General features: G+C 53.1%; 1 protein-coding gene across 1 annotated transcript in view; it reads left to right on the top strand.

Moving 5' to 3' along the window:
* Positions 1 to 7,030, top strand: part of IGFBP2 (insulin like growth factor binding protein 2) — a 28,894-nt gene extending 21,864 nt beyond the window's left edge. The window contains 3 exon segments of the mRNA NM_214003.1: positions 2,764 to 2,990; positions 3,737 to 3,877; positions 6,506 to 7,030. Of these exon segments, the coding sequence (NP_999168.1) occupies positions 2,764 to 2,990; positions 3,737 to 3,877; positions 6,506 to 6,670 (533 nt within the window). The 3' untranslated portion in view covers positions 6,671 to 7,030.

Below are 17,220 nucleotides of genomic sequence, written 5' to 3' on the forward strand. Positions count from 1 at the left end.
AGCTTCTGTTCCTCTGCTTCCTGCATCGTGGTTGGGTTTCATATGGCCGGAGTACCAGATCCCTGAGGCAGCTGTCATCATTTGCATCTCGTCATCATCAAAATAATCACCACCAGTGTGACCTAGGGTTTCTGCATTCCATGGTCCACAACTTTTTATGGCCACACCTGTGACATATGGAAATTCCCAGACTAGGTGTTGAATTGGAGTTGCAGCTGCGGTCTACACCACAGCCACAGCAACACTGGATCTGAGCCACATCTGTGACCTATGCTGTAGCTTGTGGCAATGCTGGATCCTTAACCCCCACTGCTCAAGGCCAGGGATCGAACCAGCTTCCTCATGGACACTACGTTGGGCTCTTAACCCGCTGAGCCGCAACAGGAATTCCTCATGGTATATCATAATGGCTTTACCTATAACATACTCTCAGTGGTTCTGTGACATGGGAACTATCATCCAACAATTTATAGTTAAGAAAATAGAGGTCCAGAGAAGGGTATAAATGCAGCTGGGATAAAAAGTAGTGGAGCTGGGATTTAACCCGAGTATGCCCTCCCTGACCAGTGCTCGCCCATCTGGAGATAAAGTGCCTGGTTCTAAAGGGATGCTCTAGTGGGTGTGAGCAGACCAGGCATCAGGCCCAGCAGGAAGAAAAGGATTGGGAGCAAACCTCTGGTGAACTCTTCCATTTGCAGGGCCCCTGATGCTGCCTGGTCCTCTGGTGCCTGTGTAGCATGCTCTGGGGCTGTGGGTGCCAGCTCCCCAATGCATGAATGAGCATCCCTCCCCTCAGCTGGTGAGGCCGTGGACACTGCTGCTCACAGCCACCCAGAGGTGGTACCAGGGCACCCCTTTTACAGGCGAGGGCCATTCCTTTCCACTGTACAGCACTGCCCAGGTCAGCAACCTTTGGAGCCCACCGCACTGTGCCCAGATTCTGAAGGGACCCCTATATACTGGGTGCCTTACCCGAAATCCTTGTGTAGAAATGTTTTAAAAGACATTAACATATGTTATCTGGGCTGTATGTTTTTTTAATTTTAATTTTTTTATTTTTTTGCTTTTTAAGGCTGCACTTGTGGCATGTGGCCGTTCCCAGGCTAGGGGTTGAATTGGAGCTGCAGCTGCCGGCCTACACCACAGCCATAGCAATGCTGGATCTGAGCTGCGTCTTCGACCTACACCACAGCTCACCTACACCACAGGTCAGGGCAACGCCGGATGATTTAACACATTGAGCGAGGCCAGGGATCAAACCCGCATCTTCGTGGATACTAGTTGGATTTGTTTCCCCTGAGCCACAACGGGAATTCCTGGGTTGTGTGTTTTTCAAGGTGCATTAAAGAGGAAAAGAAATGCCCCAGGTTTGTTTGGAAACACCTGTGCCTCCCTGGACCCTGCAGGGGGCAGCTCCGCATGGTGTGGCCTGAGGCCCTGTCTGTCCCGCAGTGTCTGTGGGGAGGGGGGCTCTTTGCGTCCTGGCCCACTAGGGCTTGTGGGAAATTGTCTCCCTGGTTACAACTCTTCTGTATTATTCACTTTGTTCCCTGGATGAACATGCCTAAAGCTTGCGGAGACTGGTTATCGGGGGCTACTCTTGGGGCCCCTCCACCCGAGCTGTGTGCCCAGTAGGAGCCATTCCTTGTTGCTCACTGGCTGGCAATTTAAGCAAGTCAAGGTGTTCTCGTGGCTCAATGGATTAAGAACCCAACCTAGTATCCATGAGGATGTGGGTTCGATCCCTGACCTCTCAGTGAGTTGAGGATCCGGCATTGCTGAAAGCTGGAGTGTAGGTTGCAGACGTGGCTCAGATCTGGCGTTGCTGTGGCATAGGCTGGCAGCTGCAGCTCTGGTTCAACCCTTAGCCCGGGACTTCCTTATGCTGCAGGTTAGGCCATTAAAAAAGAAAAAAAAGTCAGATGATTTCATGGATGGTTCTTGGTCAGACATCTGCATGAGACCAAGCACCATGCAATGAGATGGAACTAGAGTGTGGAGGAGGTGGTCGCGCCTGTTCTTGGGGCTCTCACTGTAATGGGGGTGGGCAGCATGCAGACAGATGAAACAAATCAGGGTCCCTGGGTAGTGTCATAGCCATAGGAGCAAAACATCAGGGTGACAGGAGGGAGGGGGCAGACGGGCCCAAAAAGAGTTACGGTGAAGGGTGCTGGACACCTGAGTTCTGCTGGCCACGAGGCTCTCCGTCTCACCCCCACTGGACATGGCACGGCCTAGTGATCTCTACGGCCTGAGTTTTAAAAACTCAGCCGATCCATGCCCTTTCAGGCCATAAATGATGAAGACTTTAAACAGGGGGTGTCACTGGTGGGTGAATCCGAGGGGTCCTTCTAGGGAAAAATGATGGGCCGAATCCTGTTTCCCGGGAGGGCCTTGCCCACGTGGTTGTCCTTCTGCTCTGCCAGGGCTTCCCCCTCGGCCTCCTGGGTTAGAGGCAGAGCAGAGTAGGTGGCTGGGCATTTTTCTGGAGTCAGACCACGTTCAAATCTTGCCTTGTGGTCTTGGTCAAGAAATTGGCCTCCATGAGCCTCAGCTTCTCGGTCGGTAGAAGTTGGGGGAGGGTGCAAAGGGCGCCCCCCCCCCCATTGCTGTGAAGTGGAAATTGGTGATCCACGAAAACTGCTTAGCGCCCCTGCTTAGATGTTTGTCATCCCCTTCCTCGTTATCCGGGGCCCAGACGACCTTGGGGGTCCATTTCTCTGGAAACTGGACCTGCAGCTCTTCCTTGCTTGCTCTTTGCAGACAATGGCGACGATGCTGAGGGAGGCCTGGTTGAGAACCACGTGGATGGGAACGTGAACTTGTTGGGAGGTACAGGCGGTGCTGGCCGGAAGCCCCTCAAGTCAGGCATGAAGGAGCTGGCTGTGTTCCGGGAGAAAGTCACGGAGCAGCACCGGCAGATGGGCAAGGGTGGCAAGCATCACCTCGGCCTGGAGGAGCCCAAGAAGCTGCGGCCGCCGCCTGCCAGGGTCAGAGCAGGGGTTGGGTCTGATTGGAGGGGTGTCCCAGCATGTGGGGGGTGGAAGGGAGTGGGCGCCCCAGTGAGGTCCATGTCTTGTGTGGCCTGCAGGCAAAGCACTTTCCTTTCTGGCTCTGCCACTAACATTCAGTGACCTTCAGGCCCATCAGTATCTCTTATGGGGGCTTCAGCCTCTTTGGCTTTGAAATGGGCTGAGATTATGGGTTCTTGAAGTCCCTTCCTTCTAAAACCTTCACATTTCTCCTTGGCTTTGGGACACAGGCCAAACACTGGGTGCTAGAGATGAAGGTGGATCCCCTGGAACTTGCTCACCCTTGTCATACGCCACCCTCGCTCAGCTACTCCTTTTCCTCTTTCCAGCTCAGCACTGCTGTCTTGGTCTCCACCTTGGTTGGGGTTATGGAAGGAATGGCGATTGGACCACAGGGTTGGGTAGAGAAACTCTAGAGGCAGCCTCTTGAATTTGGGATTTGCAAGTCGATCCCACTTTGACCCCTGAAAGCCATTGACACAGACAGAGGGGAGGAGTGAAAACTCATATGCAGGCAGCTTTCTTTAGGCCGGGGTGGGACACAATGATAGGGTAGTGAGAAGTCTTTGGATCCACTAGCTAGCAGTATGGCCTTGGGAAACTCCCTCTCATACCTGGGCTTCTTCCTGAGGCTGCACCCAGGGCCCTGGTTTCACGATCCAGTTCTCACTCTAAGCATCCTCTTGGCTCGCCTGTGCCCACAGACCCCCTGCCAGCAGGAGTTGGACCAGGTCCTGGAACGGATCTCCACCATGCGCCTTCCGGATGAGCGGGGCCCCCTGGAGCACCTGTACTCCTTGCACATCCCCAACTGTGACAAGCATGGCCTGTACAACCTCAAACAGGTGAGTGAGGCTCTCTGGCCGTGCCTTGCTCCCATCCTACCCCTGGAGGTCTCAGAGCTGAGCCGGAGACCGAGTCTTCATGAGCCAGGGGTGGGGATGTCCGCTGCCAGGCCAGGGAGAGTGAGGGTGGGGCTTGTTTCTTGGCTTCAGGCCCCTCGGAGGCTGACTCCACTTACCTGGCTACCTGGCGGCAGCTCTGGTGTCCAGGATGGGAGGGAGCCGCCTGGAGAAGGGATGGGGGCCTTACACCAGGGCGTCTTGACTTCTGTTGAGCATTAGAATCACCAGGAGGTGATTCCCAGGCCTCACCCCCAAAGACTGCCATTCAGGGAGTTCCCTTCGCGGCTCAGTGGTAATGACCCTGACTAGGATCCATGAGGATGCGGGCCCTGCTGGCCCGGCACAGTGGGTTAAGGATCCGGCATTGCCGTGAGCTGCGGTATAGGCTGGCAGCTGTAGCTTCAATTCAACCCCTAGCGTGGGAACTTCCATATGCCTGGGTGTGGCCCTGAAAAGACCAAAAAGAAAAGAAAAGAAAAAAAAAAAAAAAAAAGGTTGCCATTTGGAGTGGGGCCTGAGAATTTGCCTTTCTAACCAGCTCTTAGGGGATGCTGATGGGCCATGAACTGCACTTGCAGAATCACTGATTTAAACCACTGACCAAGTAGCCGCTCTGGTTTTCAAGTATTTCAGGGAATGGAGAATCAGGGGTGGAGCGATATGACTTAAAATATGTCTAAGAAGGGTAGTAGAACAGCTTTGTCAGTACATTAGAGAAAATTAAGAAAGTGTAAGTAAAACACCCAGGAGCCCTTTTCTCACCCCTTTCCACTCTGTTCATATGTTCGTACACCATCTTTCTTTCTTTCTCTCTTTTTTATTTTTTTTGCTTTTAGGGCCACACCTGTGGCATATGGAGGTTCCCAGGCTAGGGGTCGAATCAGAACTGCAGCTGCCGGCCTGCACCACAGCCACAGCAGCACCAGATTCTTAACCCATGGAGCGAGGCCAGGGATCGAACCTGCGTCCTCATGGATGCTAGTCGGGTTCTTAACCCGCTGAGCCACAATGGGAACTCCTGTTCATATACCTTCTCGTGATCAATGGTGGGCATATGCATATTTCCCTTTAGCATTATTACATTTTTTATGTAACCGTCTAGAGTTTGTAGTCATGATTGTTAGTGGTTGTTTAATATTGGTCGGCTGCCCTCTTTCCTAGCCCACTGCTCCCTCCCTCCCACTCCGCTCATGCCTTGTGTGGGGAGGGGAAGCCCACATGCATTTCACTGAAGACAGGTGAGAGCTAGGAGGGAGGAAGCGGGTAGTGGTGTGGGCGCCACCAGCCATTCTGTTTTCCAGCAGGGGTTCTGAGCCCAGCTGCACAGTGGGGTCTTCTAGGGAGCTTCAAATCATACGATGCCCTGGCCCTCCTCCCAGAGATCCAGATTTTGTGAGTCTGGGGGGCTTTCTGGGCACCGGATTTTCAAAGCTCCCCTGGTGATCCTAGCAGGCTGTCAAACCGACTGAAAGGGTAGATTGCAAAGCCAGGGGATGGGGTACAGGCTCTGCTGATCCCGCGGTGGGGGGGGTCTCACTTCCCCACGTCCTACACGGCCCAGGCATCTTGCCCCTCGAAATATCAGTCTAACATTAAAAGCTATTGGTTCATGTGCCTGCCCTCTAAATGGCAGCCAGCTACTGCATTTGGAGCACAAAAGAAGAAATAGCCATCTCTTCTATAGAAAACCAGCCTGCACACTGAGCCTTGTGGAGAACTGCAGGGATTTGCAAGAGGAGCTGGGTTTTGGGGAAGAGCAGGGACCTGGGAGGGGAGTGCCTGCATTGGCATCGCAGCGATGGCTCTTACTAGCTCTGTGATGTGGGACGAGTTACTGAACCCATCTGTGTTTCCTTCTGATGGTCTGTCAAGGGGTAAAGTAATGGTACCTAATTCACAAGGCGGTTGTGAGGATTAAATGAATACATACGTTAGACAGGAACTGTAAGCAAGCCATGTGTAGATAGCTTACACCATGCCTGGCACATGGTAGGATGTGTGCTAGAGCTGATTTTTTAAAAAACATTTTTCTTTTCTTTTTCTTTTTAGGGCGTACCTGTGGCATATGGAAGTTCCCAGGCTAGGGGTCGAATCAGAGCTGCAGCTGCCCCCCTGCGCCACAGCCACAGCCATGTAAGATCTGAGCTGCATCTGTGACCTACACCACAGCTCACAGCCACACTGGATCCTGAACCCCCTGAGTGAGGCCAGGGATTGAACCTGCATCCTCACGGATACTCGTCAGGGTCTTAACCCATTGAGCCTCAGCAGGAACTCCAGTGCTAGCGATGATTTTACTATCATTTGGGTATATTGCCTCACACTAGGGCTGACCTCCAGTACACTGGTCCCCCACTGGATGGGACCTCCCTGCAGGTGGGGGCTATGTCTTTCCTCCTTGGGGCATCCCCAGCAGCCACGCCACTAACCAGAGCATGGTCCTGGGCCAGCAGCACCAGCATCTCGCTGGAGCTCCTTAGCCCTGCAGAACCGCAAGCACACCCAGACCTGCCGAAGGGCATCTGCATTTCAGTGCGGCCTCCTCCACCTCCACTTCTCTCTCCTCAGTGCAAGATGTCTCTGAATGGGCAGCGTGGGGAGTGCTGGTGCGTGAACCCCAACACCGGGAAGCTGATCCAGGGGGCCCCCACCATCCGGGGGGACCCCGAGTGTCATCTCTTCTACAACGAGCAGCAGGGGGCTCGCGGGGCACACACCCAGCGGATGCAGTAAACCACAGCCAGCCGGTGCCTGGCACCCCCCCACCCCCACCCCTCTTCAAACGCAGGCAGAGCGGGGAGAGTGCTTGCGTGGTGGGTGGGGGAGGATTTTCCAGGAGTTCTGACATGCGTATTTATATTTGGAAAGAGACCAGCACCGAGCTTGGCACCCGTCCCCCCCTCCTTCCCCCCTCCCCAGCTGGAGATGCCCAGCTGGAGATGCCCGCACCCTCCCTCCTGGAATCCCTGCTGGGGAGGGAGGGGGCTGCAGTGGCGGAGCTGGGGTAGAGGTTTGGGAGAGGGGGAAAAAAGAAATTTTTATTTTTGAACCCCTGTGTCTCTTTTGCTTAAGATTAAAGGAAGGACAAATAAAGTGTGTGTCTTTTGGCTGAATCTTTTGGGGTCCCCCTGGGAAGGAGATCCCGAGGTTCAGGGCTCACCAGCCTCGTTTTCTTCAGCTTTCCCCGGACCCTGGGGGAAATGGGAGAGGCAAGAATGGGTTGTCCACTCAACAGGAATGAAATGGGTGGGGCAGGGGGAAGGGCTTATGGAAACGGTAGTATTTCAATTCCAGAGTAGTATTTCAATTCATGAATAGACTGGAATTTGCTTATCCATTCAACAACTGATAGGCACTTTCGATGTTTCCAGTTTGGGACTATTAAAAATAAATCCACAAAAAAAAAAAAAAAAAAAAAAAAGAGAACAAAGGAACTCCAAGTCCTAAACCCAGGAGGAAACTTCTAGCACAACCCCAGGAATCTGGGGACTCCCAGCTAGGGCTCTGGCCAGTCCTGCCCCTGGGTGGGCCTTGGGGAAGCAGGGGTGGGGCTGGTATTTCTTCCTTTTTCAATTCCCATGACACTGCTGCAAGAGGAAGGGAACCCAGAAACAGTGAAATTGGGGTCCTCTGGCCCCTGAAACCATGGAGTGCTCCCTCTCCAGTTGTGTGGGAGGAGACCTTCACTCAGCCCCCCAGAAAAGGGAGTGGGGCTGTTGGGGGCCAGTGTATTCACAACAGTGTGACCTCTGAGAATCCAGGCCTGCTTGCTGAGGGGCCCGAGGAGCTGTCCAAGACTCGGGGGCACAGAAGTGGGTCCTATGTCTGAAGCCAAATCCTGTGTGAGAGCTCTGCTGCTTGGTTCTGTTGGCCCCTCCAGTCCTGGCAAATTCCAGGGGGCTCCCCCCTTGGCAGGGGACCATGAGGGAAGGAGCGCTCCCCCTTGTCTGTGGAGCCTGATCCTTCCCATCCTGGAGGAGGGGACCAGAGGCAGCTTTGCTTGGTTCCCCTCCCTCCTGACCTTCCATCTAGCAACTCAGGAGAGGCAGAGGGACACCTGGGGCCCATCCCAGGGGTGGGATGAGCTTCATTCCTCCTTGGAGAAGAAAAACAAGTCCCCTAAAGCAGACAGACTCCCCCCTTCCCCGCCCCCAGCCAGAGCAGCTAGGCTGCACCATCACCTGGTGTCTGGCCACCCCTGAAGCACTTTATTCATTAATCGTTGTGAACCCACAAATGAGGCACTAGTATTAGCTCTATTTCATGGATGAGGAAAAGGCCCCCCCAAGTGCCCTGACCTCCACCACCCAGGGCTGGGACCCCAAACTCCAGAGCCTTGATGCTGCTCAGCCCTGAGTTATACTGCCCCCTGTGGGCAAAAGCTGGAGGATGCTCAGAGAGAGCCTGGAGGGCTTTGGGCACTGGCTGGATCTGTGCCCTGTGGGTCAGCAGTCCCTTTGTGGATTTCCTTTCGTCCACTGGTGGGTGCTCCCGCCACTGTCCCCTCAGCTGTAGCTGGCAGCCGATGGCTGCTGTCCTGGGTGGGGCAGACATGCTGGCTCTTCCAGCAAAGGCAGCGATTTTTCAACCTGGCTGACATTTATATCAACTGGGGCACTGAAAGAAATACTCCTGCTGCTGCCCACCATCAGAAATTCTGACCTGGGAGTTCCTGTCGTGGCTCAGTGGTTAATGAACCCGATTAGTATGCATGAGGATTCAGGTTCGATCCCTGGCCTCGCTCAGTAGGTTAAGGATCCGGCATTGTCGTGAGCTGTAGTGTAGGCTACAGATGCGGCTCGGATCCCGTGTTGCTGTGGCTGTGGTGTAGGTCAGCAGCTGTAGCTCTGATTCAGCACCTAGACTGGGAACTTCCGTATGCCGCAGGTGCGGCCCTAAAAAAGGCAAAAAAAAAAGAGAGAGAGAGAGAGAGAAAGAAAAAGAAATTCTGACCTGAGGGTTCTGGAGCAGAGCACAGGCAAGTCGTTCTACGTATGTATGTATTTATTTAGGTTCCAACGCAGAGCCAGGGAGGAGGCAAGGAGCATGCTGGACACCTGGGTTTGAATCCTATCCCACCAACTTATGATTCCACTGCCCTGGAGCTATGTTACTCACCTTCTCTGAGCTTCAGTTTTCCTCATCTGTTAAATGGGATGGTTTCAGCCTCAGTAGGGTTGATATTTGCTATGACCCAGCTGATAACAGGGTGGTATCAGTGTAAGACAATGGATGTGAATGTGCTTTGAGAACTATAGGAATGTATAAGGTGAATGTTTATCATGGGGCCATTGCTGGGATCAGCCTATGCCAGCCCCCACGCCCCAAAGTTGCCAACACACATGGGTCCTTTCTGTATTATATTTCCAGCGTACTCTTGAGGATGCCTCAATCTCCCTGCCATTTCCATTATTACCATGTTACCTCCTTGTACCCTAAACCCAAGGATTTTGCAAGTATGTGAGCAGCCCTTCGGCTGTGGCTCCAAGAGACAGGAACCACACTGACCGACGCATAGTATGACCTAGAAACTTTTTCTGAGGTCAATTGCTAATTGCACTTATATGGGAAGATGGTCGGGCAGGATCTCTACAATATCAAGCCAATAGTTTACCTTCTGGAACTCACTTCCTCTTTAAATGTTAGAGGGACAGTTGACAAACACTGGTGCTATACTGCCACCGTGTGGTAACACAGGAAACTGCAAGAGTCATTTGTTTAAGTGGTGGTCCCAAGAGTCCGGAATGAGTCAATTACGGATGTTTGTTGAATTTTAGAACCACAGGACCGATCCTAGACTGCCTGTTTTTACACCCTCTGAATCTGGAGAATCACCATTGTAGTGACTGCATCTTTCAGATGTGTGTGGAATACTAGCTACATAAGACGGGGTGGTTGAAAGCAAGCGCTTGGAAGTAAGGCAGTCTTGGAAGAGAATTCGGACTCTACTACTTACAACTTATGTGACTTTGGACACTTTTCTAACTCTGAACCTCATTCGTTTCATCTTTAAATACTGAGATGTTTTCTCTCTCCAAGAATGGCTTTGAGACTAGAAAACCATTTCTGTCATATAATAAATGCTCCCTGCATGCAATGAGTACTGTGTCCTAAGCTCAGTGTTAGGGTTTAAGGACATGGAGATGAAAAAGATGAAAAAGCCCTGTCCTGAAAGGGCTGATATTCTAGTGGAGGGAACCAGGCACTTGATGACTGTGGGTGTGGTGGAGGTGTGCCCAACGCAATTAGGAGGGACATCTGTGTTTCAGAGGGGTGCAAAGGCAGAGTTGTGAGGAGGGAGTAGGAATTTGGGGGAAAGGAGTGGTATGTGTGTGAGTGTGTGCATGTGTGTGTGGTGGCGCTCAGGCAGAGGAACCAGCATGAGCTATACAGTGAACAGGGAGAGCTTCCCATGTTTGAGGCTACCTGTGGTGGTGGGAGATGCAGGCGGAAGGGCCCACCAGGAAGGACCTTGGTGTCTTGCTGAAAGATTTCAATTTTGGACCCAAAGCTCTCAAGAGTCAAGGAAGGGATTTAGGCAGAGGGTGGGCAGGACTGAGTCTGTGTTTTTGAAAGTGAACTCTGACTGTGACGTCTCACTTGGAGGACATGGGAGGGGGTAGAACATCCCAGCAGGAGGAAATGGCAGTGATCCAGGTGAGAAGTGAGCATGGCCTGAACCAGGTAAGGAAGATGGAGAGAAGGGACAGATGGGAGAGCTGTCAATGAGGTGGCTGGTTCCTGTCATTGGGGACTTATTAGATGTTGGGGTACAGGAGGGTCTGGTGTGGGCAGCTGGGCAGATGATGCTGCCATTCTCTGAGACAGCAAACAGTGGAGGGAGGTGGGGGAGGAGAAGGAGAGGGGGTGTGAAGGGGGGTCGTTTAGGAGGGAAGATGATGAGTTCAAATCTTGTTCTTGGTTTTGAACTTGTGGTTTGGGATAGAAGATAGAACAAGACAGGCAAAGTACCTGAGTTTAGTCTGGACAGGTTGAACTTGAGTTGCTGGGAGGTGGGAGTGGTGGGGTGGACTTTGGATAGAGGAGATATCCTTGACTCTCCCTCATCCTCATCCAGACGTCTATCCCATGAACAAGTTCCATGGGCTCTAAATACAAGATACTTTCCTATCCATCCCTCTTTCTCCCTCTCCTCTGTTGGCTCTACAGCAGGAGAGGGGGGCAGGGGATGGAGGAGATGGAGGAGCATCGGCAGGGGAGAGTGAAGGAAGGGGGCCACCCCTGGGAAGCAGAGGAAGACTGACTGGGGGATGGGTGCGGGGGAGAACATGGCAATAGCTTTGTGTCTGACTCTGGAGGGATGGCGATGAGAAGATGCACGTTCTCCTTGGTGGGTCTTGGCTTTCTCTGCAAGAAGACGGTGTGTAGAGAAGCACAACAGGGTGTTGTAGACAAGAGGGGAATGAAGAGCTTCCCCAGGTGGGATTTGAAGTTGGGAACTCTGTGGTGGTGTCAGTCCGCACGATGAGGGGACTTTCTCCAGCAGGGCTCAGGGGCCCATGCAGGAGTGACAAGGGGAGGTCTATTCAGGGCCAAGGGGCTTCAGGCCAGGCAAGACCCAGACAGCAGAAGGAGCCGTGGGCTCTGGGCTCCCCAGGGAAGGAAGTGGAGCCAGGGAGGGGAGACGAGTCCAAAAACAGAATGGAGAGGATAGAAGGCCATCGTTCTCCACAAGGTAAATATCACAGTGCCCTCGCCCCATTTCTCTCACTGTGACAGCCGATTGCAATTGGAAGGGGACGGGGAAATCTTTGGATTTTCCATGTGTAACCCTTTAGGGTACCCAGGCTCAGAGAGTGGCTTCAGCGGATGCAGGTGAGACTGTGGAGGGGAGAGTGTTTCTCAGAGTGTGGCCTCGGACCAGCCCCCAATCCCAGGTCCCAGACCAGTCCTCCTGGAACACAAGGCCCCCAGGTGAATGTGTGGTCACTAAAGAGCTGGGTGTCCTGGATGATGAATGGTGCAGGGAGGGGTGGGACAAAGGCCAGATCCTAAACGACTTGGGTAGGTGAACGGGAGGTTGGTAGGTGAAGGCTATAGGGGTCGGGGGCATGGCGGAGTGGGCCCAGGGCTGGGATGATGGGCAGAAGGGTCGGTCTCCAGCTACCCCCAGGCAGGACATGGCTGACAGTAGGGTGAGCAGCTGCCAATGGAGGGGCCAGGACAAGTCCCAGGGCGGGTGAGGCTGTGTGGCCTGATATAGACTCGTATGGCTTTCCTGCACGTTGCTTTTTTGGTTTCCCCTACTCATCAGCCTCCCTGCAGGGGAAAGCCCAGGAGTGGGGGAAGGCCGGTCCCTCGCTGCGCCTCCCAGCACAGCTGTCACCCCTTCCATCTCTGCCATCACTGCTGGGCGCTGGCTGCACAGCTGCACGTCTGCCAGGCTGCACACGGGCTGAGTGGCCTCACCAAGAGAGCTTCAATGATGCTTCAGAAGGACTTGTGCCCGATGACAGGCCAGCTCCTCGCCTGGCAGGGATGCTTCCAATTACTCTGCTTGCCACGTGACTGGGACATGGCAGGGCCCTGGGATTCAGGCTGGGCAGAGTGGAGATGTGCCCCCCCGCCGCCCCCCCACCACAGATGGAGGCCCCAGTTGGGGGGCAGTACCGGGGGAGGGGATGCATGAAGGGCAATGCCCAGCTGTGGGCTTGCAGATGAAGAGGGACATGGAGACAGAAAGAAGAGCCTGAAAGGAGAAGCGGCCGGAGGGAGGAAGGGCAGATGGCAGGACTGTGTAGGAACTGTGCTCTTTAAGCCACTGGAGGGTTGAAATCAGAGTCACTAGCCATTCCAAAACTTTCCTCTTCCTTGGAAACCGTGGGGGTGGGGGCTGGGTAGGAGTCGGAGGTGGGATTCACCTCAGCCAGAGGCTCCTAGGAGTGAAGAGCTTGTGGGCACTGGAATCGGCAACTGGGGAATATTCTAGCAATGCCTTCCTCAAAGTCCTCTCTGAAGAGAGGAGACCGATCTTTTGCTTAAGAGTCAACTAAAATCTTTTTTTTTTTTTTTTTAAGGGCAGCACCTGAGGCACAAGGAGGTTTCCAGGCTAGGGGTCTAATAGGAGCTGCAGCTGCCGGACTACGCCACAACCACAGCCACAGCAACTCAGGATCTGAGCCGCGTCTGTGACCTACCCTACAGGTCATGGCAACGACGGATCCTCAACCCACTGAGTGAGGCCAGGGGTCAAACCCGTGTCCTCATGGATACTAGCCAGGTTCTTTACCACTGACCTATGATGGGAACTCCACAATCACTTTCTTTAACAGCAGGAGCTGAGGTTAACTGGTAATAATGATAGCAGTCACAGTGACAGCAGCAGTTAAACCTGTAGGACCTCCCGCCCTGCTTGTGTACATGAACTCCTTGAAAGGCTTTTGAAGAGATGGAGAGGCGGGCACCCGAGTTCTGGGTGGGAGGGCCGGTGTGGGGGTCTCCCTGGAGGGAGCAGGCCCTGGTCCTGCTTCTGTCTGGTCCTTTCTCCTTCCTCCGTCCATCCTCTCTCGCCCTTCGCCTACCTTCCCCGGGCCCTTGGAGGAAGCCGACGCAGGCTAACTGAATGCATAACTTTATTAAATAAATGCTTTGTCACGACAAAAGACAAAGATCAAGGAGTAACATAAATTATAAGTTGAATAAATAGTATACAGCAATCTTCACTTTTTTAATAAAACGTGAGATCCTCCGGGGGTGTTTTTGTTTTGTTTTGTGTTTTATTTCCTTAGGTACAAAACCCTAAACGGGAGGCAAGCTCTTCCACATTCAGGTGAGTTCTTATCCCCCTTTTTTCATTTATTTATTTTTCCACAAACAGGTTTTGTTTGTTGGTTTATTATTTTTTTAATCCTTTTCACCAGTAAAGATTATGAGCATTTATTTAAAAAAAAATTGAAAACAAACAAACAAAAAGAGGAGAGAATAGCGCTATGGTATGTATGTATGTCAAACTATAAGGAACTACGGTAATATGTGCTGTGGTTATTGCTGTTTAAACAAACAAACCGGTAGGCAACTCGGAATCTGAAGGAATCTTGTCTGACAACTGTCTATCCGTGTGGGCTACTGTGTGTGGTGGTGGTGGTGGTGGTGGTGGAAGGTCCAGGACTCAGGTTGGTGGCTAGGGTCCAGAGAGGTGGGGTGAATGGGTGCGGAGAGGCTGGATCCCCCACCCCCCAACCCCGCACCTCTCCTTTCCCCCATCCAAAAAAAAAAAAAAAAAAAAGTGTTAAAGAGAGGAGGTCAGAGTCTGTGGAAATGGCTAAACTATATACTCCATTAGAAAACCAAGAAAGTGTGTTTAAAAAAAGACATCAAAAACTTAAGAGGAAAAAAAAAAAAGTGGAGAAAAGTGCAAAATCAGTCTGCACTTTAGTGGTTTTAAAAATAAGGACAGTACAACGCCCACGCTGCTGGCTGGTAACCTCCGTTCCCTTGTCCCACCACTTCTCAAAACTTAGCTTCCTTTCTCCAGGAAAGAAAGGAAATACGTCCTCTCTGAGACCAGAGGGTTGCTTCTCCTTGGCCCACTCCTCTCTGAGATTCCCATCTGAGCTGGAGCCCTCGCAGGGGGCTGAGCTGAAGGAGGGGGTCTTGGCGGTTGCGTGGGCTGGCTGGTGGGAGAGTGGTGGTCCAGGCCCACCTCCCCAGAGGAGGTTGGTCCTGCAGGGTTACCATGGAGACCACTGAGGTGGTGATAGGAAAATGGGCAAGGGGACGGGAGGTGGGACCACACGGGGCCTTCTGACCTCCCTCTGAATGTCTCCAGGCCTTTCTGTTCAGGCCTGGCTGTCTGAGAACTTTTGCATGTCTTCCTTCCCAGATGCCCTGCTTTGCCCAGGGGGGTGGGTAGGGCAGCTCTGGGGGTGGGAAGATCAGTCCTGGTGAGGCTTCTTTCAATCACCTGGCAGCAATGGGGGACAATGGGTCTCCACTGCGAGTGAGGCGTGAGTCAAAAGGGGATGGGAAGAGACTCCTGCTGGCCTGCGGGGCAGCATTTAGACTTGAGGCCACAGAGACCTAGAGTCTGAGGCCCACAGGTGAGCAGACAGTTGCCAATAGGCAGCCTGGGGTCAAGAGGATCCCTGCTCAGGACTTCACAGCTGGCAGCTCGCCACACCTGCCTTCCTGCCACCCTGCCCTGGCTTACCTTCCTCAATGACTCCCTTCCCTTGAGCTCCCACCCTGGGCTCAGGCTGGACCTTCCTCTGTCTGAAGGTCCAGCATCCTCTCGGGGAGTGGTCAGCTGACCAGAATCACCCCTCTTCACACCCCAAGCACTAGAAAGAGACTCACAGGTTCGGGTGAGTTGGTGTGAGCTCTGGAGACCTGAAGAGATGGGTGGCGTTAAACCAGGCCATAATCCCCCACCTTACGGCTGACAGCAAAGAGCCTAGGGAAGGAGCAGAGGCCCATTCAGAGTCCAGTAAACATCAGGCATTGGGCGGAAAAGAGCGCCCCTCTCAGGAACCAGGTCCAGGCCTTGGAGGGGTGGGGTATGCAATTCCTGGCTCAGTCTTTTCTTAGGGGTAATGGCACCCCAGTATCCACGTGGCGGATCCCAGAGAGACGACTGCTCAAGGTCCAGAGGAAGAACGGGCAGAAAGAGTGAAGTGGGAAAGGCTGACGATACTGGCCTAAGACGCTGACACAAGAGCCGGGGGCTTGGGGACAGTTGCGCAGAGAGCTGGGATATGCTGGCACAGCAGGTTGAGTAAGTCCTCAAAGCTGCCACCCCCATCAGGCCCTTTGTCCTATGAAGATCGACTGTCTTTCCCATCCCAGCCAACCATCCCGGTAGGGGTGGGGGCGGGTGAGCAGGAAACACCCCGCCATGTTCCAGAGCCATGGGCTTTCCACCAACTGAGATGGTTTTGTCCTTAGTTTTGTCCTTATTCACTGGCCCAAGTTCGGGGCCCGGGTGGTCTCCATGGTGTCATGCCATTGATCTGGCTGGCGAGCTCCATCCTCAGAGAACAGCCCCAGATCTGCCCATTTTTTGGGGGAGCCAGTGGCGAATAGGATTTTGCTTGGTTCAGAATCTGGCTGCCGAATGACAGCACCCCCAGAGTATCCATTCTCTGTCCAGGGCCTTTCTGCCACCCTCCACCCCAGGAAGGAAGCCAGAACAGAGTGGATGAAGAGCTTGACAGACTCTCTGGCTTCAGTTCGTCACTGCGGGGTGAAGCTGGGCACGTTGAGCACAGAGGCTTGTCCCTTCAAGACCACGGCCCATCTCAACCGAGCCTTGTTCCTGTCCAGCACCTACAGTCTAGAACCCACCTGAAGATAGCCACCTTCCTTGGTTCAAGCTCATTTCTGTTCCCCCACCTTCCTCTCTCGTTCCTCTTAAATCCCAGAGAGCTTATTGGGTGGGGACCCAAGGACCTTTCTCTGGGCTTTGTCCCCTTTCCCATCACTTTGCTCCAAAGCTAGAATAGGGAAGTCAGCCCCCTGTTTCTCCAGCTCCCTGCCCTTCACTGCATCTACTCTGGCCTGAACCGTCACTTCTACTGTTTCCCTGTCCTTAACCCTTCCACCTCCCTCTCCCTCTTGGCCATCTCTCATTTCAGCCTCTCTCCTGCTCTGCCAGCGTGCAGGCTGAGAGAGGCCTTCCAAATGCAGGCTCTGTGCAGATGAAACGAAAAGGCTGGGCTGGACCAGTGGGTCCAACTTAGACCTGTTGGGTTCATTGGGTGTGGGGTCCAGAGACAGTGACTTCCAGAGGGCCTCAAGCTGAATAGGGTGTCCTGGAGGGCTTGGTGGGTGCGCCACTGGGTGCGTTCATCCACATGGCTTGGTGGCGTGTGAACACACGTGCACGTGGGAAGTCACGAAACTATCCAACACTGTGTCCCACAAAGGGATGCATTTGCTGCTCACGGAGAAGAGGCAACACTGGTATTGTGGGTGGTATTAGAAGAATATGGGTTTTCTTGGTTTACCCAGAATAAGGACATGCTTCAATGCCCCCATAGGAACTACTTGGAAAGTTAATGCAACCTTTGACAGAAAGGAAGGAAGAAAGAAAAAAAAAAAAAAGAAAGAAGATAGATGTATATGCCTATATATGACTATATGGAGCCTTGTAGATAGATACAAGCTCACATTTTTTTTTCAGCCTATCCTCCCCCACAGAGGCTGTCCTAGTTGTGAATTGAATGCAGTGAAGGGCTGAAACCACAGGCTTCACTCAGCACTTGGTTTTAGCCACCCTGGAAGAACAGGTCTTCCCACGACTGGGGTGTGGGTTGAGTTCTCAG

Source organism: Sus scrofa, chromosome 15, assembly GCF_000003025.6.
Source record: "Sus scrofa isolate TJ Tabasco breed Duroc chromosome 15, Sscrofa11.1, whole genome shotgun sequence".
NCBI lineage: Eukaryota > Metazoa > Chordata > Mammalia > Artiodactyla > Suidae > Sus > Sus scrofa.